Source organism: Salvelinus fontinalis, chromosome 20, assembly GCF_029448725.1.
Source record: "Salvelinus fontinalis isolate EN_2023a chromosome 20, ASM2944872v1, whole genome shotgun sequence".
Classification (NCBI taxonomy): Eukaryota; Metazoa; Chordata; class Actinopteri; order Salmoniformes; family Salmonidae; genus Salvelinus; species Salvelinus fontinalis.
This window is the reverse complement of record NC_074684.1, coordinates 8,751,589-8,779,071: the sequence shown is the minus strand read 5'-3', so window position 1 is coordinate 8,779,071 and position 27,483 is coordinate 8,751,589. Positions and strand designations below refer to the sequence as shown.

The following is a 27,483-nucleotide window of genomic DNA, read 5'->3' as shown; positions in this document are numbered from 1 at the left end:
TTCGCATAGATCAACATCTTGCCACTTTGTGAGGAGTACCTTCATCACATAGACAGCAAGGCAGTATGGATACATTCAAAGTCTAGATTTCAACACAAATGAGAAAAGATGAATTCATTGCATCCCAGTCTCATTTCATTATTTTTCAGCCATAGAGCGAGGACACAACCACTGTACGTTTCAACGTCACTATTGGCCAAAGAGGTAAGCTAATTTCCGTTTTATTGGTCAATATCGGACGGCGCGCATATACTAACCAATGACATGTTGGTATGGGCGGGGCTTAGTGACACGCTTTATAACGGTGTTGGAGGGAGGGGTCCACGGAAAAAAACATCGTTATTCTAAGGTTGAAAGTAGGGGGTGAAAGTGGGCTATCGGGGAGCAGAGACATCGGATCTCCCATTCAAAAGTAGTATTTTAAGAAGTCACTGGTAAGTGTAATTGAGCGAGCAACTTTAAGAACCGTTGTTTGGCAAATTAAGATAAACGGTAGTCGCGGAAATGTGTAGCCAACGTTAGCGACGCAGAATCAGTTAGTGTCAAGTGAGTTCACATGGATAGAAAAAGCCGCAGGAAGTGAGATTGCTAACGTAGCTAGCCTACTCGTGTGTTTTTCAAAATACGAATGCATACATGCTGAGTTAGGTAGCTAAATCCATTAGCTAACAATTGCCTATACATTTGTATCTAAATCATTATTTCTATAAACTTAGTAAAACTTCCAAATACGGAGTTATTTTCGGCAATGAAATTGTTTTCTGGTCATGAGCTTGACAGTAGTGTTGCTAGTCTAGTGAGCCAACTAGCTAGCTAAAGTGTGCTGCTTACTGCTGCTGCCTTGCATGTTCATACTGGTTCACGACTTTAAAATAACAACATCCTAGTTTTGAAAAGGTGAAACTAGCTTTTGATAATCTGTTGAATATCAACAGTTCTCCGTAGTCCATTTGAGCATGGCCACAGTATCTTTTCACATACTTTAACGTTAGCTAGCTTGCTATTTAACTGATAACTACAACATCACTAGCCTCAGGCCAGTGTCTCAGGCATTCGGGTGAATGCCTAGAAGCAAAATCAAAACGGTGAATTACTTCCTAGCTCAGGGCATCCAGCCCATACAATTGGGAATAGGCTCTCTATGTTCCAACCTGCCAAACCGGCAATGGAGTCTAGTGATTTTTGACTTCAGGGTGCCTCTGCCAGTATCAGACCGCAACAGCTGTTTCTCACTTGACAACCAACTAACTGCCAATTAATGACTCTGCTGCTAGCTCCTGGGAAAGTGATTGCCGAATTAGAGAGAGCAGCTCCAACAGATTCATCATGGGCACACAAACAAGTCAGCAGCAGGCAGGAAAATGGACCTTCATTGGTTAGACATGGGAACATAGCTAGCTGACTGGACCACCCAAATACTTGGCATTTTTGTGTTTCTGTCTGTGTGCCCAAACCAGCCTGCGCTATTCCTTCACCACCAGAGGATTCCCTGATTTATTATTGTGCCTGATCCATTGTGAAACGCTGCCGGTGGTTGGACGTACAGCGACAGATGCACTTCTCAACGCTGAGTTGGGAGCAGGGCCTCTTGGTGTGTTTAGTTTCGGTTGGAACGCCATGTATCTTGTTGCAGCATTTCTTCAGTCAGCGCTGTCACTGTTACGGCAGAGGGGTTTTGTGAATAGGGATAATTTGACCTGGAAATGACTGAACTCTGTAAGTAGGTTAAACTTCCTCTTGACCCTTGTTTTTGCCACAGTGTCATACTGCCAATACTGTACCTACTGTAACCTAATTGGAGCAATTGAAGATATTGTTTTTTCCCCCCCTGTTGAGGTTCCTTGAACCTTGACTACTCAATTACTGTACAGTTTTTGTGAGGACTTTGTCAGATTTATAGACACCAGATATCATGTTGAGTGATGTGTTGGAACATATGAACATGTTATAGGGACTGAGTGCGAAAGAACTTGAAGTAAACTATTAGCTCTTGGCCAAGCATGGGCGGCAGGTAGCCTAGTGGTTAGAGCGTTGGGCCAGTAACCCAAAGGTTGCTGGATCGAATCCCTGAGCTGTGGGTTAACTGAACAAGGCAGTTAACCCACTGTTCCCTGGTAGGCCGTCATTGTAAATAAGAATTTGTTCCTAACTGACTTGCCTAGTTAAATAAAATATCAGCATAGTTTACCCACCCAAAATTCTCCACTTTCTCTCCAGCTGACAGAGAAGCCAGTGTAAAATAATAGTTAATCCATAAATGTCCTCTGCTCAGTTTTGTGCACCTGACTGAGTGAAAAACAGGATACGCTCGCTTGCCACTTTCACAACCAGTCAGAGGGTTGCTGTTTATTGTGGTTTTGAGCTGCTCCTGCGGTGTCCTATCACCAGTAGCAAACACCTTAGACATTGTCTGATTTGATATTTTGCACAAATGTGCTTTTTGTGTTTTAACCTAAACGTTGCCAGAATTGTTATTTTCTTTGAATGTTTTAGTCTTCATCGCGTTATTGAAAACACTTTTTTTAAGGGCTTTTTTTAAATCGAACTAGTCTACATTTTACTTTGGTAGTCATTTGTTGAAGTCTAAATCAAGCTTTGTGTCAATCTTATTTTGGGGCATAACATTGATTATCCCACCGGATTTCCTCCAATAACCTAATATCTGATTTTGGTATTGGCCTAGCTAACCAAGTAATTCCTCTGAGCTTTATTCAAGACATGCGCCTAAGGGTCAGACGATCAGATCTTTCAACGCCTGGAGAATTGTTTAACGTTAACATCTCAGGGACACAATAATACACCATTAGGCCTAGCCTATATATAACAATCTTATAATAAAGTCTAGCGACTGCCGTCTGTTATTGCCTACAGTTCGACTTCCAAAATGACAGGCTGGAACCCCCCCCCCGTCTCCTCTCAGATGCCCTCTACAGATTATCAGGCAGTTTACCATGGCCCATCAGGGTGTAGCAGCATGCTGAATCAGCTAAAGGGCCATATGGACTGGATTCAGACAGCAGCAGCACAGACCTGAGCCTCATTGCTCAGACTCAGCCATGATGATAAGATTGGGATGCCTCTGAATAGGCCTAGATGGGTTGGCTGTCTGACTTAACCCCTTCATCCCTGAACCAGCCTTTAGGCTCCCTCAGAACCATCATATGACCAGTAAAGTGATCTTAGTCATATACATCTGATCTTTATGGCTTTGGGCTATATTGTTCAATTCTCTGATCTGTGAAATGAAGCGATGAATGTTGGTAGTGTTAGAATGTACGTGTCCATAACCTTAGCCTACATGCCATAGCAGTGTTCATGTAGCCTATGCATGGTCAACTAGTGTGTGAGGACCTGGGAACTGTCCCTTATTTGTGTCGTGCTAAAATGTTCTAATTTGTCCATGCGCAGAGCTTATGTTCCCTCTCCTCACGTGATATTACGAAGCATTGCTAAGTTTACTTTGCCCGGAGAGCCTAGCTCATGCATAAATGGTTCTTGGGCCTAACCGGATAAATAAACAGAAAATGTTATGATCAGGGAATAGGCTACAGCACCATCGTAGAAACAGGTGCTGCGTGAGTGAAGTCACGCGTTTGGAAGGTCAACAACGCGGTAGCCTATTTTGTCTTCAATTATTCTGTTAATTTTTACATGAATTCAGGCTTTCGCGCATTAGACCATACGCAGGCCACATGAAGGGCAAACCGGTGCGGCCGGTAAAAGTTTGAGTAGCATACTAAATAATAGCCTATTTTTGCAGGCTGTTTGATTCCGTGCCTCGGCGGGAATATTTATCTCGCATAGAACACGCAGATACTGTTCTACGGGGGAGTTTGTTTTATTTTTTCTATTTGTTACTCGTTATGTTTGCAGAGGAAAAGCAAATGTGGACTGTTCCAGCATCTTCAAAGTGCACCTCAGCAGAAATATTTTTTTTCAATGTTCCTTATTTTTTTGCCATGGAGGCAATGATTTTGCCGTGGCACAGCGCCACAGCTAAATAATTGCAGCGGAAACACTGCCTTAGTAGCCATTTTTCAGATGTTTTGTTTCTGTTCAATATTGGGCTTCCAGGATTTTATTTTTCCGCTCTATTTTTTTCCGCCAGACAGGAAAGGAGGTATTTGTATATGGCTGTGCCTGCGCTGCTCTGAAGTGCTCTGCAAATCATCATCTGGTAGTTTGAGTTCCTGTTTCACCCAACCTGTCTGTCTGGGGAAATAAGTGTTTGAACTGAACTGCCCCGGTTATATGGCAGTAAACAAACGTCCTGCTCACGTTTCACTTTTCTCATTCATATCCGGAGAGTCTGAGACTAACGCTTTGTGTTGAAATCTAAGAGCGAGGTTAGTCAAATCAAATTGTATTTGTCACATGCGCCGAATACAACAGGTGTAGACCTTACAGTGAAATGCGTACTTACAAGCCCTTAACCAACAATGCAGTTAAGAAAAATATAAAAAATAATAAATATAAGTAACAAATATTTAAAGAGCAGCTGTAAAATAACAATAACGAGGCTGTATACAGGGGGTACCGGTACAGAGTCAATGTGCGGGGGCACTGGTTAGTCGAGATAATATGTACATGTAGGTTGAGTTATTCATGTGACTATGCATAGATAATAACAACAGAGTAGCAGCGGTGTAAAAGAGGGAGGGGCAATGCAAATAGTCTGGGTAGCCGTTTAATTAGATATTCAGGAGTCTTATGGCTTGGAGTGTAGAAGTTGTTTAGAAGCCTCTTGGACCTCGACTTGGCGCTTTGATACTGCTTGCCGTGCGGTAGCAGAGAGAACAGTCTGACTAGGGTGGCTGGAGTCTTTGACCATTTTTAGGGCCTTCCTCTTACACTGCCTGGTATAGCGGTCCTGGATGGCAGGAAGCTTGGCCCCAGTGATGTACTTGGTCGTACGCACTACCCTCTGTAATGCCTTGCGGTCAGAGGCCAAGCAGTTGTCATACCAGGCAGTGATGCAAACCTTGTCAGGGTGCTCTCGATGGTGCAGCTGTAGAACCTTTTTGAGGATCTGAGGACCCATACCAAATCTTTTCAGTCTCCTGAGGGGGAATAGGTTTTGTCATGACCTCTTCACAACTGTCTTGGTGTGCTTGGACCATGTTAGTTTGTTGGTGATGTGGACGCCAAGGAACTTGAAGCTCTCAACCTGCTCCACTACAGCCCATCGATGAGAATGGGGGCGTGCTCGGTCCTCCTTTTCCTGTAGTCCACAATCCTCTCCTTTGTCTTAATCACGTTGCGGGAGAGGTTGTTGTCCTGGCACCACACGGTCAGGTCTCTGACCATCTCCCTATAGGCTGTCTCGCCATTGTTGGTGATCAGGCCTACCGCTGTTGTGTCATCGGCAAACTTAATGATGGTGTTGGAGTCGTGCCTGGCTGTGCAGTCATGAGTGAACAGGGAGTACAGCAAGGGGACTAAGCATGCACCCCTGAGGGGCCCCCATGTTGAGAATCAGTGTGGTGGCTGTGTTACCTACCCTTACCACCTGGGGTTGGCCCGTCAGAAAGTCCAGGGTCCAGTTGCAAAGAGAGGTGTTTAGTCCCAGGATCCTTAGCCTAGTGATGAGCTTTGAGGGCACTATGGTGTTGAACGCTGAGCTGTAGTCAGTAGATAGCATTCTCACATAGGTGTTCCTCTTGTCCAGGTGTGAAAGGGCAGTGTGGAGTGCAATAGAGATTTGCATAATCTGTAGATCTGTTGGGGCGGAATGCAAATTGGAGTGGGTTTCTGGGATAATAGCCTTTCAAAGCACTTTGTGTGTTGTGTAGAAGGAAATGGGCCTCATAAATGTTGAAAAATTGACGAACAGTAAGCTTAATTCTCCCACTGGTAGCCTATTTGAAATGAAGTCAAACACACTGTTACCTAATTTGTTAGTTAGCTACATTGACATCGTAGACAATTCTGCCTTGTTTAGGCTATAGCCTAATGACCATCAGACGGACACAAGCAATGTTGTTGAAACCAGAGCTGAGGCATGAATCATATTGTAGGTACAAATAGGCCTATACTCAACTCCCTCATATCGATTTGTTAATCTCTGTGTTTGAAAACGCCTCAACAGTCTTTGTCATAGGCCTATTTCATATACCTTATTTTTTGCCATAAGTACAGTTCTTTGTAAGCCACCTAAATGCTTTGGAAACACCAGTTTCCTTATCCTAGTCGTTAACGTGATTGACTTTCATCCCATGTTACCTGCCCAAAAATGACAGTAACTGTTCAGTCATTAGTCCCTAATAGTTTAGTTGACAACCGGTCAATGGTTGCCCTAAAACCCGGTTTATTGCGGAGTAGCAGTAAGCCATGCACTCGGGCAAATAATGCCATACAGTTCAGTCGTTAGTCGCCTTACGGTTTGAATAGACTGGTCAGTGATGTAGGTCTAATCCTGGAGAGTTAGCTTGCCTGCCACGCATTCCTACCGCTCTTTTTCATAGTTCTCTAGCTGGTATCTGATCTTGACCGTAAACCTTGGCCCCTGCATGGCTGCTTGTCTGTTCTCAGCTCCTCAGCGTGCTCATTGATTACAGCAGCTGCTCCAACAGGAGGGAGATTTATGCTGTTTTGGTAATGGTAACAGTCTGAGAAAGTACTGGGAATATTGTTCAGGCGAGAAAGAAGTGCAGTCACCCATCTCTGGGTAGTATGTAATAACCGAATGCGCCAAAAAAGCCAACGGATTAAGTGCAATATTCAGAAATGTATCAAGTTGAGCGAGCATGCTTCGACAGTAGTGTGATAGAGGTCCTGAAACTAACTTTATTAAAGAACAAATCATAACATGAGCACATTTAATTCAGTTAGCTTTGTTGTTCAACTCTCTTCCTCTTTTGCAAATTTCCTGATATGTTTTGATTTTAGGTTTTATTTATTCGCACCAAAGAAAATAAGTGAAAGACAAAACAATACAGATTTTTTTTTTAAAAACAAAGCAAAAAAAAAAACGGTGTGGCGGTGAGGTTGGAAGCCCAAGAAGGCTTATATGAGAACCACTCTTCCCTTATAGGCGGTCTTTCGTTCTATAACTTCTAAGCTATTCAACTCGGTGTTGCCGACGACAACCTGCCGGCAGGCAGCTGCAGTGCGAAGGTGAGGAATTTGGACCATGTTGAGGAGGAGGAAGTAACGAGGTGGGGTGGCTTAGATATGTTTGACAGCCTGATATGGACCACAGCCAAAAGGGCAGGTGCAACACCTCTCCTCCATAACCACGTGCCACTGCATCCTAAGCGGATCGGCCGGAGTAATGACCTCTGGCTTCAGGCCCAGGCTATATCTCATTCAGACAACACTCTATAACGGTTATTATCCTCAAACTATACTGTCCTAATAATATACAGTGTAATGTGGCTGTTATCGCTCAGTCAGTGCTTGTTACGCCAGAGTGGGTTTGATTCTTACATTATCTACTGAATAGCAGCTGCTTAGGATAAAAGCGACTCATTGAAATCTTACGACAAATAGGCCTAACATTTCTGTGCTTACATGTTGGGCCTAGCTAGCTTAGCGTAGCCATAGCAGTCTCCACCCACAGGAAAAAGGCCTGTAGTGTATCTCCTCTCTCACACACTGAGAAATGGCTCCTTTGTATCTCAGTGCTTTTGACATGCAGAAACCACCAGAACAGAAGTGCTATTCAGGCCGGAGAGGTCGACGTAGGAGGATTTTTTTTACGCCTGGAGTCCCACGCGGTAATGAACTGGTTGTAAGGGCAGACGGCAGGGCACTCCTCTCTGGCTCTGAATACCACAGCAACCCTCAGTCTCTCTGTGCCACTGACTGACTGGCTGGGCTGACTGGTTAAAGAGCCCTTGTTGTTTACCTCTGTTTCCTCCTTACCCCTTTAGCTCTGTCTCTGTCTCTCTTTCCACTGTTTGCTTTAATTGAAGGTCTACACTGCTTGGTAAACAAGAAGCCAGACGACTGAGGCGACGTCTAAAATTGAAAATGTTGCTTTGATGTCGTGACCCTTAACCTCTGTACAGTGTTCGTCAGACGTCATAATCTCCCTCCCTCTTACTACAAACGCACATGTGGGGGCTGCAGTGCATTTGTCTGAGTTCAGCCCCAGCCTTTAGCCCAACCGTGCTAATGGGAGTGAGCAGCTGAGTGCCCTTCAGAGGAGGGCTAGTCCATGTGGCGGTCGGTCAGAGGAAGCAAGGCAACCATGGTGGGTGGGTAGGCAGGTTCCCCTCCACACCCAACCCCCATGCCCTCTGCCCATATAAGGGCAAAACTCAGCCAGCCTCCCTGAAGCTGAGCTCAGCTCCCTGACCCATTACTGGAGCTCCAAGCCTGAGGGAGGCACAGCTCTGCTCTCCTAACCAAGGTTTTTAAGCCTGTTTTTCTCGCCAGTCAAAACAGTGTAGCGAGGAAGGTCTTTAAGAATGGATACGAGTGCGCCACAGCCACATGGTGGTTGTGATAAAGTGGAGCATGCAGTTGCAGGCTAAGGCTGTAGTTGAAATGCTTCAGCCTGAGCTTAGTGCATTTTAGGTTGGTGGCTTGCCTGTGACAAATGATTTTATATGGTAGCCTAAGTCACTAAGTCCTATGACGTTTGTCCCAAAACGTTATTATCATTTTTTTCAAAGGTTACCGTAATGGAGGATGTCGACTAGGCATTGGCGCACAAAACACACTGCCTTGCTACCGTATAACATCCTGTCTACAGTGCTCCACTACTACTGTACTACAGTGAGTATTCGTAACATTCACCTCTGAGGTTACAGGCATGTAAACCAAGGCCAGATGTTAGCCTTACGTAGTCGCTAAATACATATTCAGAAGGACTTTTTATGATTCTTTCGTCGTTATGAAGCTAAAATGATCAATAACGCCATGAAATGTTACTCTAATTGAGGGATTTGGCTTGAGGGGCGTTTTTTAACTTTTGGGTTTGTATTCTTACAACGGACCGAAATTCAAGTTTGTGTTATTGGGGAGGTTTTGAGACAAATTGGTGGCTGTCAAAAGACACGCTCTTTACATTTGGTACTACTGTACTGAATAGTAGTAGTTGCGCCTGCCAGGCCTTTTTTACGAACGTCCTCCGGACAGAATTTCAAACTCTAGTGTTGATTTGATGCGCTCTGCCTTGGCCCTACAGCAAGTTTTGCAGTCTTGGTTTGAAAAGCTGAAAATTAGACTTGGAAATCTGTTGGTGTTACTTCCATTTCTTCAGTAGTTGGGGAATAAACCGTGTTTCATAAGAGCGGTGGAATACAGCCAGGGGAGATTATGCTGACCATGTTCTGTCGTTTATGAGTAGTAGCTCCCCTGACCTCTTCCTCTTTCATCTGTTCAGTGGTCTCTCTCCAGCTGTCCCGAAAGCACAATATAAAGAGTCTGTCCGACGATTCATGCCATGCTATCATAAGCTCGTCATTCCTCTGATGGTTGGTTTGACGTTTTTCTGAACCTGCGATTTATTGACGAGTCGGATTCCAAAAGTTGACTTCATCTTCCATCAACTGGTAATGCATGGTAACTAACATTTTGATAGGCTGTATGACTAAGCTAGATGTTCAAACTGACGGTTGAATTGGTGGTTTTCTAAGATGCTGAGTTGCGTGGTGTGTACAGACAGTGGAGGACAGACAGGAAATTTATCTTTCTCTTTATTGTTTTTTTATTTTTATTTGCCCCCCTTTTTTCCCTCCATGTTCAGCTCAGCAGCAGTCTGTCTCAGAGTAGTACACTGATTTGAAATAGTCACCTGGGTGAGAACTTTCTCCCACGCCTTTTAGGTCGAGTTGAGCTAGTTAGCTGGGTTTGTGCAGAGGAAGAACAGAAAGCAGCGTTTCCTGCTCTCTTTGGTTTTGATGTGTTTAGACTACTGTCTTCAAGCACAGCACAATAGCAGGGTGTATATGTCCTTGTCAAATGTAGGACAGGAGGTGACATGATAGTCATAGACAAAATGATGTGATGTGTAGGCTAGATTTTTTTATTCATTAACTTAAGTTAGGCTACTTTGCTAACACAAACCTCTAAAGATGATACGTAACTAATTAATAGCAATTGCTCCTAATATTTATTGGCTGATATAAGAATATACAGAGATGAAGGAAATTGTATTTTAACTATCAGGTAAGGTCAGAATTGCTAATATGAAATCAGACTTTGATCTGGAGTCTACGTCTCAAATGAGGCTGATTGTGACGATAACAGTGAACTTTGTCCCTTTTTCCCGTCAACACATCTTGGTGCCCTAGTCCAAGCAAGGGATTGGTGGAAATAAGCATATTAGTGTTGGGGCATTGTGTTCAGTGCTGGTTTTGGGTCAATTCTGTTTTGCTCATTCAATTGAAATGAATGAATGAATGAAGGTGATTTTTCTTATCCGGAACGAACAGGAATTGACCCTTAAACCTACTAAGCCCCAGCTTCCCCAATGGCTCAGAATGTGTTCTGTCATCATGTCTGGCAAAAAACAATGGTTAAATAAAAGGATCATATTCCTAAAGAAAAAGGATGTGCTCTTAACTAAATCATATCCACTGCTTCAGTGGCCAGAGAGGAGACGGGCTAGACTGCTATGCTGTTGCCGTGCAGAGTTGAGATGGCTAGATGGCCTGGTGTTCTGACACACGGAGTGGTTTACTCGTGGGACGCTGTTGATCTTCCAGTCCATTGAACCTCCATCACTAACCCTGTGTTGACCCTGGAGAGAGTGTGCCAGTCTGTCGGTTAAGAGCTGCTCACACTAAGCTCAGGCAGATGTCTCGCCACCGGAAAAACACTTTGCCAAGACAGCGACGAGTGCTGCTGCTACACTGTACACACATGCGCACACACACAGGGAAAGAGACGGACATCTTGGAATCCTGAGGCGGCAGCATGGGGAGAGCACCGCCTGGGTTTTGCCAGACTCCCATTGGCTCCCTTTGGGTGACCTCCATTCTGAGCATAGTCTATCGCTCTCCTGCTGGAGATGGAGAACATTCTAGTGAATAATGGATTCCCAGGTGAATTCTGGGATCTCCGTTAGCTCGTCAACAACAGACCTTCTGACTGACACACTATACAGGCCGTGACTATGGCCAACATTTGTGTATTTTCACATTTGCCTGTAGCTGTGATAATAAATTCTTTCCATACAAAGAGTTCTTTTGACTCTGACGGAGTCATTAAGAAGCCGACTTACTAGGCCTAGACGTCTCTCGCTCTTTCTCTCTCTGACTGAGAGAATTGTTTGTCTCACTCATTCACTCTCGCGTCTGTGAAAGATGTTCCTCAAATCTGTCTGCTTATGTGATGACTGAAGGGAAGTCGTCCCCTCCCGGTCTGAATGAGAACAAGATGAGAGGGGTTCTAGCTCTGCTTGGAACACTTTCAGTAGAATCAGAATTGAGTAGAATGTCTGACTGACTGAGTGTTCCGGTTCACTGTGTCAGTGAGTAACAAAGAGCTGGTGAGGTGTGTTTCCCCCCCGTGGGGTTCCGCTACAGAAATGTCATCTCCTGTGCTCCCCCCCCCCACCCAACCCTGTCCAATGGCCCGTAGTAACCGTGGCAACAGTTTAGCACCTAGACAGGAGGCCGCAGGCTCTCAGCAAAGTGTGCATGCGCGGAGGTGGATCACGTTGTCCAGAATTCCTGACAGGAGAGGAGACCTGGGGGTCAGAGGGGAACAACCATTATCCCTGACACAACTACTAGTCTGACGGATCAATTAGCATTCGATTAGCACCACACACTGGAAGTCTTTTGTCGTGTTACACTAGATAGTTAGCCATTGTGATGTAGCCTTAGCATACGTCGTAAGCTCATTAGCTGTGTGTGTGTCTAAGCATACTTTTCCTGTAGACTCTTCGTCATAGCCTGGTCCCAGATCTGTTTGTGCTTTTGTCTACTCCATTGTCGTTAGCATGACAATTCCATAAGGAGTTGGCAGAGAGCAGAAACAGCCTGGCACCCAGGCTAACTTCATCATGCTAAGGAGCGACACGGCATCACTGTTCAAGAGACAGGCCATGATTCAGCCTCAACATTGAATGTCCAAAGCCTTTCACACTCTCTGCTAGAGATGCACACCATCCTATCTCTTCTGATCTAGGTACAACACTGGTGTTTGTTATTACTGTGGTAGGGTCACCGGGCTGGAAAATTCCTCTCTGCTGAAAAACATGTTTATTTTCTTGTTTTCTCTCTCTATCCCAAAGGGCACTATATTTTATTTTTAGTGCTCTACTACTTTTTGACCAGAGTGCTATGGGCCCTTGTGAAAATGAGTGCACTAAATAGTTAATAGGATGCCATTTGGGACGGAGACAGTCTCTTCCTGATTCCAGTACCTGCTGTGTCTCTTTCAGGGGAAGTGCAGACTGAATCTCTCCATCATTCCAGAAAGAGAGAGAAAAAGGGAGAGGGAGGAAGAGGGTCTGTTTCATCGGTAAAATGTGTGTTGAATGGAGTGGTCTGTGCTGTACACATGGCTCTTTGGCTGCCTAGGTGTGTGTGTGTATTGCGTGTGGTGAGTAATGGAGTGTCTAGCGTGTCGAGGACAAGACCACTCGTGCGTTGAACCACGGAGATCCTCCTGCTTGCCACTATGCCCATATAAGGACTTCTGCTCCACCACTACAACAGGCCCCATGGGACCAGCCCAGCCCTCTCCATCTATTCCCTCACTCCACAGCCAGCCAGGTTGGATGGAGGTGTGGGGGGTGAGGACTATTTGCTGTGACCGACGAGGAGTGAGGTAGAAGAAGCAGATCTGTCTCTCAGTCCACTCAGAGTGTGTTTTCTGTGACCCACCAGAGCAGGAGGCTAAGGGACTGTCATCAGGACCAGAGGCCCTGAAGCGGAGCTATAAGCTTGGGCCTTAAGTCATGCGCTGTCGCTAGAACCGATTCCTGAGTCTAAGGGAAACCCAGTAGACTGAGTAGTGTGTGCGTGTGTTTGTGTATCTGTGTCGTAGCAACATGCAAGTGTCTTCGCTGACATTTTCAACCTCTCCCTGACCGAGTCTGTAATACCTACATGTTTCAAGCAGACCACCATAGTCCCTGTGCCCAAGAAAGCGACGGTAACCTGCCTAAATGACTACCACCCTGTAGCACTCGCGTTGGTAGCCATGAATTGCTTTGAAAGGCTAGTCATGGTTCGCATCAACAGCATCATCCCGGAAACCCTAGACCCTCTCCAATTCGCGTACCGCCCCAACAGATCCACAGATGACGCAATCTCAATCGCACTCCTGACTGCCCTTTCCCATCTGGACAAAAGGAACACCTATGTGAGAATGCTGTTCATTGACTACAGCTCAGAGTTCAACACCATAGTGCCCACAACTCATCACTAAGCTAAGGACCCTGGGACTAAACACCTCCCTCTGCAACTGGACCCTGGACTTCCTGATGGACCGCCCCCAGGTGGTAAGGATAGGCAACAACACTGGGGATCCTCAGGGGTGTGTGCTTAGTCCCCTCCTGTACTCCCTGTTCACCCACAACTGCGTGGCCAAGCACGACTCCAACACCACCATTAAGTTTGCTGATGACACTAGTGGTAAGCGTAATCACCAACAACGATGAGACAGCCTATAGGGAGGATGTCAGAGACCTGGCAGTGTGGTGCCAGGACAACAACCTTTCTCTCAATGTGAGCAAGACCAAGGAGCTGATTGTGAACTATAAGAAAAGTAGGGCCTAACAAGCCCTCATTAACATCGACGGGGCTGTAGTGCAGCGGGTCGAGCGCTTCAAGTTCCTTGGTGTCCAAATCACCAACAAACTATCATGGTCCAAACACAAGGAGACAGTCGTGAAGAGGGCACGACAACACCTTTTCCCCCTCGGGAGACTGAAAAAATTTGTCATGGGTCCCCAGATCCTCAAAAGGTTATACAGCTGCACAACCGAGAGCATCCTGACCGGTTGCATCACCGCCTGGTATGGCAACTGCTCAGCATCTGACCGTAAGGTGCTACAGAGGGTAGTGTGAAGTCCCAGTACATCACTGGGGCCAAGCTTCCTGCGATCCAGGACGTATATACTAGGCAGTGTCAGGAAGGCCCTAAAAATTGCCAGAGACTCCAGCCACCCTAGTCATAGACTGTTCTCTATGCTACCGCACGGCAAGCGGTACGGGAGCACCAAGTCTAGGTCCAAGAGGCTTCTAAACAGCTTCTACCCTCAAGCCATAAGACGGCTGAACAATTTAATTAAATGGGCACCTGGACTATTTACATTGACCCCCCCCCCCGCCCCCCTCTATTTACATTAACCTGTACCCCCGCACATTGACTCGGTATATAGCCTCGTTATTTTGTTTATTTAGTCAATATTTTCTTAACTCTTCCTTGAACTGCAATGTTGGTTAAGTGCTTGTAAGTAAGCGTCTCACGTTAAGGGCTACACCTGTTGTTTTTGGCGCATGTGACAAATACAATTTGAATGTGTGAGTGTACTTTAGTCCTGTTTGTGCGACTGCTGCTTACACACTTGTCATCTGTGTGTTGACAAATCAAGAAACGGGGATTGGTGTTTTGTCTCGTCTCAGTGATACAAGCTCAGCACGTGTTACCTAGCTCTCTTTCTCTTTCGCTCTCTACACCTTGGCTGGGTTGTGTAAGGTATTCAGGGTTGTCCTGTTTCCTTTCCCTGCCTACATGTTGGCACACAGTGGTGGGAGAAAATGGGTGCGTGTTTCGCTTCTTTTCAGGATTTCTGACATACTTAGGTTGGCCGATATGGGTGTTAAATGATTTGTTAGCATGTTGTACTTTTACATTTACCTACTCTTGCCCATTTGTATTTTTATATCGGGCCGTTACACAGTAACAGAATGATGCTGAGACTCAGATTCTTTTTCTTTCTCCTCACTTTAAAAGTATGCCAAACCAAAAACTAATGATTGCAAAGTTAAACAAACCATACAAGGACTACTTTTAACAAGTTCTACAGAACATTTTACAAAAACACATCTACTTGAATAGTGCAGATGCAAAGTTTGGACTGTTTTCGCCGCCATTCTGTTAACAAAGTTTGCATCTGCGCTGCCCTGGAGCCTAATTTCCATTCTAATTCCTCAATATTAGATGAGGGAGATCTGATAGTGAACCAACAGTGATGGAATTCTGACGACCCAGTAAGCCATACGGTATGTGGGACAAATACAGAACGTGACATATATTTTTGCTCTACATATCTTGACTCATTACAACGGGGCCAAGCTGTGGCATCTCACATGTGCTCTGTGGCAGTCACTGTAGTTGGTGTGCGCGTGCTCCTTCCCCGCAGACTAGGTCTGGGTTAGTGGGCTCGGAGGGTTAGGGCTAGGTCTTCATTGGGCTCGGAGGATGTTAACCTGGGACAGCTGAGAGATGCGTTTTAATCGTGGTGCCTTCGCCCGCCTGCCGTCGTTACTTTACAACGCCGCTTTCACTCTTGAGTAATTTAGTTGATCAACGGAAACCTAATATTGTTTGTTTGGCCGTACACACACACGTACCTAGTCAAAGATGCGTAACAAGGCGTCTGCACTTCGCTGTTGATCTGACGCTCATTGACAGTGCTTGCTTTTAGATGTTCAATGCACTATATTATGCACGACAATGAGATATTGACAGAAGCTGTCTTTATTTTTTTCAGAAACTAAGAAGTGGATGCTCTAGAAGGGAAGCCAAGTCCTCCGCCAGATAAGGTACAGGTAACCAATCTCTATCCCAGTTTAGCTACGCCTGACACCTGGGCCTGTGTTCATAAGGCGTGTCAGAGTAGGATTGCTGATCTAGGATCATGCCCCCCCCCCCCCCTTTCCTTATTATCTTATTCATTCTGATCTAGAAGGCAGAACTGATCCTGGATCAGCACTCCTACACTGCAACGTATTATACTTGGCCTGATCTCACCACCACACTAGACTCATTCAGTGACGTGATACAACCCTGTAACAATGTTCCTGTGGTTTCCATGATTACATGGTACTTCATCTAAGATTAGCTTCTCTGTTATGTAATATATACGACTTTCTCTTTGAATCTGCGGCCATGTTCTCACAGCTATTTGGTAATGTACACTGGAACATGTTTGAGGGGGTTGCACCAATGATGTTTGTCTATTGGTTGCACAGACCCAGATGGTGTACTCCTGCATGAAAACCCCCTTGAAGTGGAATTTTTAAGACCTGGGTCATGTTCAGCAGAGCACACCGTTGCCAAATGTTTTTTTTTCATCAGGAAAGCTCAACTAAAATGTATGTTCTTATTGGAACTGTTTCTGTTGCACATCCTCCGTTTCATAGTTTTCACCCATTCTGTACTGAACACCACCCAGGAGTAGGACTACATCTTGGTCTGGGCAACCACCCTTGAGGGTTTAGTTATAAATTGACTGCAGTTCTGACATATGTGCAGCAAAGTGATATCCTGGTTTCAACCCCGAGCAGAAGTTGTGGTAGTTAGTTTTCTTTCTCTAGGCACTGTGTTTTCCCCAACAGCGGTTGTTTCGATATAAACGCAGCGAGGAAAGCCGTTTAGCATTCCACTCATTTTGACTTTAATTGCACTGAGTTTTAATTATGAAGCACAAAGCGTGACAACCAGTGGCAATGACGTTCTATTTGTCAAAGTGAAATCAGGACAGTGTTATGGAGCGTATTAAACCAGCCCTACTGAGGACAACTCGCACAGCAGAGAAAATGAGAAAAACAACCATTTTAGACTTGACATTTAGACAGACTGTTAAAGCAGTATTGCTTTCTGACCTCCTAAAAGACTTCCCTTTAAGACATGGATTATAATGATACACAAGGCCCTTTTTTTTAAAGGGGAATTCTGCAGTTGCTACATCCAACTGCGGATTGCCCCTTAAGGCTGGCAGAAGAGAATAATGTTTTAAGACTTCTTTAGTGAGTTATCGTGTTTCCAGGTTGAGCCAATCCAAGACCGGAAAGAGGGGAACATTTTAAATCACTCAATCGTTGGTTTTCAGGTTAAAACATGCAGCTAAATAGTTGACAGTGGAACTGAGCATGTCCTGAATTCCCTGCCATATTTACCCTTCTGTCTGTGAGAGGCATTACATTTACATTACATTTAAGTCATTTAGCAGACGGAGGGTTACGCTGGAAAGGCCTTGTCTAATAGCGGGAAGTCTACTGAAGACTATCTCACACCGTTAAGGTCTCTTATTCCTAGGAATTCTTTGAATGGGGACATGTTTGTTTGTAGTCAGTGTTCCTAACATTGAGCTGAACTTAGGCCTACTATCCGGTAAGTTCCAGGGCACAGTAAGGTGACTAATGCAGCCAGTCGGCAACAATGTTGTTACTATGGTGATGCCCAGCCTAACTATCTCCCTCTCTGAATATTAGCTTGTGCTTGTTTAGACTGGCCCTGGGCCTGGACTTGTTGATTTTGTTTTCTTCGTCCCATTTCTCTGTGTGACACATGAGACTGAGACGGGAAACGGTAGTGAATCTACAGAGTCCATTTGAGCCTGATAAACAGAATCATCCAGCCTGGCCAAGGGGCATGTTCCACATTCTCCACCGGGTCGCTTCCCAAATGGCACCCAATGTCCTATGTAGTGCACTACTTTTGATCTTGAGGCTCTGGTCAAAAATAGTGCCGCAAAGTGTAGGGAATACAATGCCATTTGGGACACGGTCTGGGACTTTGACAACTGCAGTTGGTCTCCCACTGGAGGCTTTTATACGAACACCCTGATTCAACTGGATTGGTGGTCTCGAGACCACGGTTAGCTGAATTGGTGGTGTTAGTGCTGGGCTGCAGCAAAAGCCTTTATACCATACAGCTCTATCTAGAACTGCTGTATGCAGAAGTTATGAAAGGAGAGAAACAAACCCAGTAGTCGACTGATCTAGGACATTCAATGAAGCACTGTACTGGGAATAATCAACGTGAGCCAACAGCAGCCCCTAGTGGGCAAAAGTGATGCAAAGGTGATGCACCCCTCAAATGGAATAAACTGGATTACTGGAGTATGCGAGTGGCTGAAGATTCTGAAAGTGGATTGATCGACTTGTCGACTTACATAATGCTTTCTTGTTAAGTGTTAGCCGATCACTTTGAAGAGCTTTCCATTCAGAGATGCAATGTGGGAGACATGCAGTGTGATGATCATGTGCAGAGCACACTGTAACAGTGGGTCTTTGTATCACCAACCTAATAGTTACTGTCTGGTATCTGGAAAAAGCAGCAGACCCAAACAGCCAACGAGCTGGATCATCCTGATCATTCCCTCCCTCCCCCTTCTGTTTGGTCCAGCCGTGACTGCATTACCCCCCAGGGGACCTAGTACCCCTTGTTGGGAACCACTGCATTAGATCAGCCTCTCTTAATGGTGATCATGTTCACTAACCTCTGATGTACCTTGCCTGGTGTATAATTATGTTAGTGACCTAAGCAGTGCTTAAAGTCGCCTATCCTCTGGAAATGATTACCACCTGTTGTTGTTCCCAATGAAATGGTTCAAAGGGTGTCTCAAATGGTGTTTTAAGACGTACACCCCTTTCCTATTGATTTAACAAGACTGAGCTCTTAAAAGGATCTGCCCCCCTTTTTTCCCCTCCAATTTTCACCTTAAATGGCATACCCAAATCTAACTGCCTGTAGCTCAGGACCTGGAGCAAGGATATGCATATTCTTGATTCCATTTGAAAGGAAATACTTTGAAGTTTGTGGAAATGTGAAATTAATGTAGGAGAATATAACACATTAGATCTGATTAAAAGATGATACGAAGAAAAAAAAAATTGTATCTTTGATTTGCAAGAGCGAGGCCATAATGTATTATTCCAGCCCATGCGCAATTTAGATTTTGGCCATTAGGCGGCAGCAGTGTATGTGCAATGTTTTAGACTGATCCAATGAACCATTGCATTTCTGTTCAAAATCTATCAAGACTGCCCAAATGTGCCTAATTGGTTTATTAATACATTTTCATGTTCATAACTCTGCACTCTCCTCAAACAATAGCATGGTATTCTTTCACTGTAATATCATGCTAATCGCATTAGCCTACGTTAGCTCAGCCGTCCCGCGGGGGATCCTGAAGAAGTTTTAAAGAACTTCATCTTCTAAATGCTGGACCTGAAGATCTGGTTTTAATTTCGTCAGGCCTCCTAAATACACACACACCACACATACTGTGAGACATAGAGGAGCCACTGTGTTATTCCATTACACAGGCCTAGTACATGGAGTCCATAAACGCCTAACCCACAACTAAATCACATCAATATATCTTGATGTAGAGTAGTGGTTTTGCCTCTGCTTGAACCAGGTTGTCTCAGTCGAGACCTAATATTTGTGCTGCGGAAGAAAAAAAAATTGGCTAAATACAATCTGGAAAGCAATTTTTAGTACTATATTGATAGTAAATGTAGAAATTATATGACAAGGGAACAACATTCCCACCTCTCATTGTCAATAACATTTTGCCCATATTCTTGAATGTTCATAAACTCTCATTTGAGACTTCAAACACCAAAATAGCACTGCAAAATAGCACTGCTCCTATATTGAAAATACTGTGATTGAAGAAAAACATTTCAGAGATTAAATGATTCAAAAATGTTAGTTCAATATCGTTTCTACACACTTTCTAACTGGTTTAAGTTCAGGCTGGAGTCTATATTGAAAAAATATATATATATATAATAAATTGCTCACACATGACCCATTCAAAAATGTGGGTTGCGACCCACCAGTTCTGAATCGCTGGGGTAGAAGACACCCCACATAACTGTAACACACACACACACACACACACACACACTGGTGAGAGAATGCCAATGGACTGGAATGTTTTGACAGCGGCCTCTAAAATATTGTTTTCACTCTTGAGTGTCTGTGTGAGAGAACCACTTATCAGTCAGGCCTCTGCGACTTAGTGACTTTCACTTTACACAAAATGTTGTCGCTGTGGTTATCAAAGGACAGAAACGAGTTGAAACAACCTCTGTTGTACTATATAATACTGTGAAATGTGTTCCAAGGGGATTAGAAATAAATGCCTTCTATCTTTATAATCACCTAATGTTTTTACCACAGTGAATGTTCTCTTGAATAATTTGACACATTGAATTGTAAATATATTCAAATGCATCTAAAAGGATTTTTACCTTTTTTTGTTTATCATTCTTTTCATTTTTGATCAGGTTTGCTGGAATGGGTAATCTTCTAAAAGTCCTTACAAGGGAAATAGAGAACTATCCACATTTTTTCCTGGACTTTGAAAGTAAGTCTGAAGGAGTGTGCAGGAGTTTTGACAGGAGGTTGTAACCATGAAACTCTTCCCATACTCTGTCAGTAAGCAGGTGGTTTGTATCTATGGGTCACTCCTGGACCTAAAGCTGTGGCGACGTCTCTGTACTTGTCTCGATCTCTCTAACACGCCACACACTTCCCTTTCTTCTCTCGCTTTCCTCTCTTTCAGAAACCAAATGGGGAATCTGTTAAAAGTGCTCACTTGCACTGAGCTCGAGCAGGGGCCAAACTTTTTCCTTGACTTTGAAAGTGAGCACAGCTTTTGCCTGGCCTGGGTTCTTCTTCCTTCTCTACATCTTCACTTCTGTTCAGCTCCTTTATTAACCAGGGTTTTGGGACAATTTCAATTCGCTTCCTATTAGATTTATATATATTTTTCCTATTGGCTGAAATGAACCGGAATTGTCCCTGACCCTTTATTTTTACTAGTCTACCTGCATGCTTCATAGTCCCTCTGCTCCTAGAACAGCCCATTGCTTGTCTATTGTCGATCATCTAACCAAGTGATATCTGTTGAAATGCCGGCGTCTTTGTTTCTGCACGCACCCTGTCATCTTCCTCATAATGTCTCATTCCAGCGAATGACGCATTCTAAAACGATCTTCTCCTATCGGATGTTTAATATGTCCTGACCTCCTGTTGGTCTTTGCTTGTCCCGCTAGTAGAGATCTTAGACTAGGCCCAGATGCAGTTGGAACTAGCGTAGGGGTCGTAAACCAATAGCGTCTCATGCTGCATGCGTTCATGCGTCTTCATTGCTTTGCCCTCTTCCTACACATAATGTAGGTTAGACACGACAGCTGAATTGTTTTTTAACATATTCAAATACCCTGTTTTTAGCTTAAAGTCACACAATTGGGGGACGCGCTCACACCAAGCATATTCCTTAGTGGTAACCTCATTCATCCCTTGTTGTCATAGCGTCAACATCACTCTTTATCTACCATAGAGGAAGGGAAGTAGGGGAATGTTTTACAATGCAAATACTCCCCACAGTCCGTATTGTAACTGAATTTCTAGATTTAGCCCTTGTCTGAAAATATTGTAGGCTGACTGTTAGCTGCAGCTTATAAGAAAATGCCATGAGTATGCTTTTGAAAAGCTAGCCTTCTAAAGGGCAGAGCTGTGAATCTGCTGTAGCTTGGTAGGGAGGAGCAGGTCATGCTGCTTTAATACTGTGAGAGACCTTGCTGCTCACCTGTTTTACCACAGAGTAGCCTTGCTTTGTCTCGTCGTGCTTTGAGTTTAGATTTAGTCTAGCTTTGATTCCAGAGATTCATGTCTGTCGGGCTTGCTGAATGTTTTTAATTTTTTATTCCCTGATTAAAGTAAATTGATTTAATTCTATTAATTGCTTAGAAGTTGTTTTACGGTGCGAGGAAAATGGCCTATACGTACGTCATTTATTTTCGACAAACCGATAGTCATACACATGGGAACTTCCCCAATTCCTGTAAACGTACAGTTTGCCTCATCACATGATCATTAAACACCAAATTGTCAGAATGTGTATGACTTTCATGTACAGTGTTTTGTTGTCTGTGCTGCCTGTTAGCTAGCCAGGCTAACTGTTGTTGTGTGGCAGATGCGCAGCCTACAGACTGTGAGAGGGAGGTATGGAACCAGGTGAACACGGTGCTCCAGGACTCTGAGAGCATTCTCTCTGGCCTACAGGCCTACAAGGGAGCAGGACAGGAGATACGAGATGTATGTATATCTACTGGATAATGCTGACACACACACAGTCGTAGACCATAGGCTATTCCTATTCAGCACACACACACAAACTGAAACAAACCTATACATTTATCGTTCTGTTAATGATCTCAATGACTTCCAATTCCCTGACCCGTTTTAAAAAATATATATATTATATATCCCATATAGATGTATATTTAACCATTTGTGTCTGTATGTGTGTCCCCAGGCCATTCAGAACCCGAATGACATGCTCCTACAGGAGAGAGCCTGGAACTCAGTCTGCCCCTTAGTCATACGGCTCAAAAAGTTCTACGGCTTCTCCCTGAGACTAGGTCAGTGCAACATTCAATCCCTCCACGAAGAAGCGCAGAGGGGGATGACCTAAAGTATTTTTGACAACCTGGTCTCTCGTTCTCCTGGTGTGTGTAGAGGGGGCCATGTGTAGCCTGCTGGAGAGCCTGGCTTGTTTAAAACCTCACTCCATGTTTGTAACGTAATATCTGTGTATTTCTGCTCCTGTAGAGAAGGCTCTCCAGGGCCTGCTGGAGTCCCTGACGTGTCCCCCCTACACCCCAACCCAGCACCTGGAGAAGGAGCAGGCTCTGGCCAAACAGTTTGCTGAGATCCTCCACTTTACCCTGCGCTTCGACGAACTCAAGGTCGGACTGACATGACTGCTGTTGGAACGCTACATCATCAAACCACACTTTTTAATTAAACACACATCATTTCTGTGAAAGTGCAAAGTTTTGTACCTGTTTTATTCCCTCCGGTAAAGAGTTCTTATATTGTCTATGTTGGTACTGAATGATTGTCCCCTGTCTTCCAGATGAGAATTCCTGCCATTCAGAATGACTTCAGTTATTACCGGAGGACAATCAGTCGAAACAGGATAAACAACATGAATGTGAGTCAGAGAAAGCGTTGTCATTTCTAGGGTTGCAAAAATCCTGTAACTTTCCCAATTCTACAACCGGGATTTCTGAAAAACTTTGCAATTTTGGGGAAGTTACCAGAATTTTGCTTCCCTAGTCATGTCTATTTTTAGATCCAATGTGACAAAATAGCTCATCTGGTGGGGGGGGGGTTGGGCCTGGTTCGCAGTCTGAACTCCTTTGTCGTTGCCATCCAGTCTCGTCTGCCTTGACGCTAAAGATGGATCAGACGTTGAGCCTGACTGTGTTTTACGCCTGTCTCGTCCCTCTAGTTGGATATCGAGAGCGAGGTCAACAATGAGATGGCCAACAGAATGTCACTGTTCTACGCCGAGGCGACGCCCATGCTGAAGACCTTAAGCACAGCTACGACAAACTTCGTAACCGAGGTGAGAGAGACTAGTCCTTTTCCTCTTTGTTTGCTGCTCTGTGATACGATTTGATGGTCAGATTTGTGTTTAATTTGATAGCGGCACTGTTCAGTCTGTTTGAGGCAAGTTGGTGTTATGTTGATAATAGTAACTTTGTTCTATTCCCCCCCCAGAATAAGACATTACCCCTGGAGAACACCACTGACGTTCTCAGCACCATGGCCAGCGTCTGTAAAGTCATGCTGGAGACACCGTGAGTTGACTTGACATTTTAGCAGCGCGACCTTCCAGGGAAAATATATCCAGAGCAACACTATGTTTATTGATGCCATTATTAAACACGGTTCAATGTGTACTTTTTAATTGAATAGTGTGTGTCGATGTTCTTCTCTCTCTCCAGAGACTACACGAGCAGGTTCAACAGTGAGGACACGCTGCTGTTCTGTATGAGAGTGATGGTTGGAGTCATCATCCTGTACGACCACGTCCATCCCAACGGAGCCTTCAACAAGTCCTCCAAGATCGACGTCAGCACCACCTCTATTACATACTAATTCTATAATACCCTGAAGCCCCAATCTTACTCTAGTGTTAGCATGCGTCATTTCGCTCTTTCGTCTAAATCGCGTCAATGGGAAATGTGGGTGAGTGTGTGTTTCGAATGCTTTAAACATGTATTTCAAGGTAAATATTTTTTTTTGTTTTTCATTAGATGAAGGGATGCATAAAGGTCCTGAAAGAACAACCAGCAGATAATGTTGAAGGTCTCCTGAACGCCCTCAAGTAAGTCTCTATCCTCACCTCAGTTTAGTACTTCTCTGATGAGGAAGACGGGTAATGTCCAACCTTACTAAAGTTTCTGAAATACCAAATGATTTAGAAATGGCGCTTTGGTAGGAGTGCTGCGTACAGTTTTTGACAATGTAATGGACGGTGCTCTTTGGCTGGAAGCATTTTCTCGTCATACAGCGAACAGACCACGTGACTCCAGTATATCTTTTTTAGACACCTTAATTAATATGGCCTGTTTTGATTAGAAAGGTCTGAAAACAGCTGCCACCGAGGTGTTTCTGTCCCGTGGCCTGCGTCACATTAGTCTGCTCTCTCTTTCAGGTTCACCACAAAACACCTGAATGACGAGTCCACTCCAAAAAACATCCGAGCGATGCTCCAGTAACATTTCTATCGAACGAGGATCAATGTACTGACCTCACACAAAAAAAAGATGTATATGTTTACATAATTTAAACGACTGGATGTTAATACTTGTATTTACATAGTCATTCCTTCCAACTTACTGAATCATATATAGAACATGTACCTTTTACTTTGAATTGGCTATACTGTAATTTTCTTACAGCACAAATTGTGGATATACCTTTCAGCCTTACAAACTGAGCTTGGCAAGCAGCACTTGATGAAACAAGCACTCCGGTTGGTTCCTGTGAGTGAGCGGGCGAATGAAAGGAGCGTCATCATTGGTGGTTCGTTGTCAACAGGAGCTGAATTCCGAATTGATGTCGACCCGGGTCCCAGATCACTTTGCGTTGTCTTCCTAACTCCTATGGTTGTTCAATGTTGGCAAGACGGCACAAACTGATCTGAGACCATGCTACCCAATCCCTAGCCATCCCTGTAGATCGGAATGATTGGATAGGTGTAAGCAATATGGCGCAAATTCCACCAAGTCTATCAGAAGGCAAGGGGAAGATTGTTCAAACCTATCAGATCTACAGGAGTGCCTGTAGTTCCTACCCAGGAACTAGAGGTTGGTTTGGAATTTAGCGAGGGGAAGCATCGAGGGGGGAAAGTGATGATGGCTTTCGTTTGAATTTTTTTCAGTAAGTTGGCAGATGTTGTGCTTCGTTGGCAAGGAAGTGACGGTGCCATTAAGAAATAAACAAATCAACCAAATGTTTGAGCCTGTATGGCAGGAGGTTGAGGATACAGTATGTCATTTAGTTTTCTTTATTTTTCATGTATCAGGTGTGTTCCTTTTTGTATCTAACAGAAGTCCATTGCTCAAAGAAGCAGCTTTCAATACAAATTAAGTCATGGTTATTTTTAAGTGACCCGCAGTGGCAAAAACAATTCCTTCCTTTTTGAGATATCTACTCTGGTAGTAGGATAGCGGGGATTCTGATGAGTCTTCTCTCCTAGTTGTTCTCCTTTATCCTCTAAGGACCAGTGAAGCCTCAGTCTGATTGTGGTCCCATTTTTTATTCTCCGACTTGAAGTGTACACTCGTTCCCTCACCATTGGTGTAAGTGTTGACGAGACTAGAGGGAGTTCCCACACCTGTCCGTTCTATGAAGGGGTGTGAGCGAGTGCACACTTTGAGAAGACGGGTCGAGAATTGGACCACGGTCACACTTCAAGACAGTCACTTCTGGTAGGGTGAAAAAGAAATCCCTAAAAATGCACCCATAGCAGTTATCATTTCAGTACACACAAAGTACCATTCTGTAGCATAAGGCCTTGTCGCTCACTCCTATACTCTCACTTACATCCGACTGTACAAATATATTTGTGTCACTGATTTTGTTTTTGGAGGCACTCCAAGATTAAATCTACACTCCATATCTTGGTTTGATGATTGATTAAATATGTCAATTTCAGACTGGTGTTGACCCCTGGTGTTGTCCTTTTTGAAGAGTTTTTTGTGTGTGCAGAATTGTTTCATGCGAATGAACATTGACCAAAGGGGCATTATAGGAGTATTGTCGAAGCTCGTTCAGCATGTATGCACTGGTGTATCTTTGACTTGGTTCAGCGGTAAATAATATTCATCTAATTATTAACAGGAGAACGATATTGGAACGTGATCTACAAAATGTCAGGATTGTGAGTGGCTTTTGTTCTGGAAATATGTGGTGTTCTATGGAATTGGAGAAACGGTTGTTTGGTGACGGTCAGACAATCGCTTGTTATTGATATAATGACTTGAAGAAAATCCGCGGTAACTTGTTGTGCTGCTGTCTCGATCCTGTCTGTCCAAGCGCATGTGGCTTTTTTTTATGATTTGGAAATGCAGAGATTAACCATTTTAGACTATGGCTTTTTACACAGGCAGCCCAATTCTGATGTTTTGCTCAATTATTGGCAAAAGAGCTGATTGGTCAAAAGACCAATTAGTGGAAAAAGATTAGAATTGGTCTGCTTGTGTTAACGCAGCCTAATAGGCCTATGTCATGTTGAGCAGCATGCGAACAATTGGCCTGGTCCCAGATCGGTTTGTGCTCCTACCAACTCGCATGCTGTCATTGTCAAGCCAAACATTTGTCACTTGACAATGAGTGACAGGGAGTTGGCATGATAGCACAGACTAGCACTCAGGCTACTAAACAATGGCCAAGCCTTTACAAATGTGTCCTGTTCATATTTTCCTTATTAGAGAAATCCACAACCCTACGACAATTAATGGGCTTTTATGCTAGACTAAAGTAGCCTGTCTTGTGCCTTTTTCTTGTCACGAAGTCAGCAATAGTCACCAACCTCAGAGAATTATGAATTAAATGTATTTAATTATACAGTAAATTATTAGGATCTACAGTGTTAATGTGAAATGAGACGAAGGGCTATTATAGAGTTTAAAATCCACACAGTGAATATCTGTTTGTCATCCAAGCTTCAATAAAATCCTTACTCAATGCATCTCTGTAACATTACTCATCGTGATGACATACAATACTACTAACAAACTTAAGAAAAAAAATAGGTCATATCCTCCATGGATTTTAACATTCATGTTAATTGTTTATTTTCTATATTTTCTGGTGATCCATAATGCACTGTGACAAGTGTGAGCCATACTTTTTGTGTGTGATGGATGCAATGTATATATGCAATGAATGAATACTGTACATGGACTGTCAGAAATGTCAAGCTAATTGTACAACGTATGATATTGATACATCAATATACTGAGGATGTTTCAAAGGTTTAATTCCAAAAAGATTTCTGTCAAACGTCAGTCAGTATTGAACTACACAATGTCTTCAGCACAATACATGCTATTATTATTATTATTGTGTGTTGTATGTAAGCTGTGTTGAATATTGAGATATTTGAATATTAGTTGGATTTGTTTTAACTGACAATACTTTTTAATGGTTTGGAACTTTGGTTCAATGTTTATAAATGGCTTTTGCTTTATATTGAATGAATATGTGAACCTAAAATTAAACTGGTACATGTTCTGCACCTGG

General features: G+C 43.8%; 1 protein-coding gene across 5 annotated transcripts; it reads left to right on the top strand.

Annotated features, from left to right (window-relative positions):
* Positions 1 to 314: 314 nt before the first annotated feature.
* Positions 315 to 27,483, top strand: fam49a (family with sequence similarity 49 member A). 5 transcript variants are annotated; one of them, XM_055872297.1, is made up of 12 exons: positions 315 to 434; positions 15,626 to 15,677; positions 20,438 to 20,517; positions 21,854 to 21,975; positions 22,196 to 22,301; positions 22,492 to 22,628; positions 22,799 to 22,876; positions 23,177 to 23,293; positions 23,449 to 23,528; positions 23,676 to 23,802; positions 23,988 to 24,058; positions 24,389 to 27,483. In XM_055872297.1, exons 3-12 carry the CDS (start codon positions 20,445 to 20,447, stop codon positions 24,450 to 24,452), a joined length of 975 nt encoding a protein of 324 aa, XP_055728272.1. In that variant the 5' UTR covers positions 315 to 434; positions 15,626 to 15,677; positions 20,438 to 20,444; the 3' UTR covers positions 24,453 to 27,483. The 5 variants fall into 5 exon arrangements, with proteins under 5 accessions (XP_055728272.1, XP_055728276.1, XP_055728273.1 ...); XM_055872301.1 differs by lacking the exon at positions 20,438 to 20,517 and adding an exon at positions 20,160 to 20,239; XM_055872298.1 differs by having other exon boundaries at positions 15,626 to 15,683.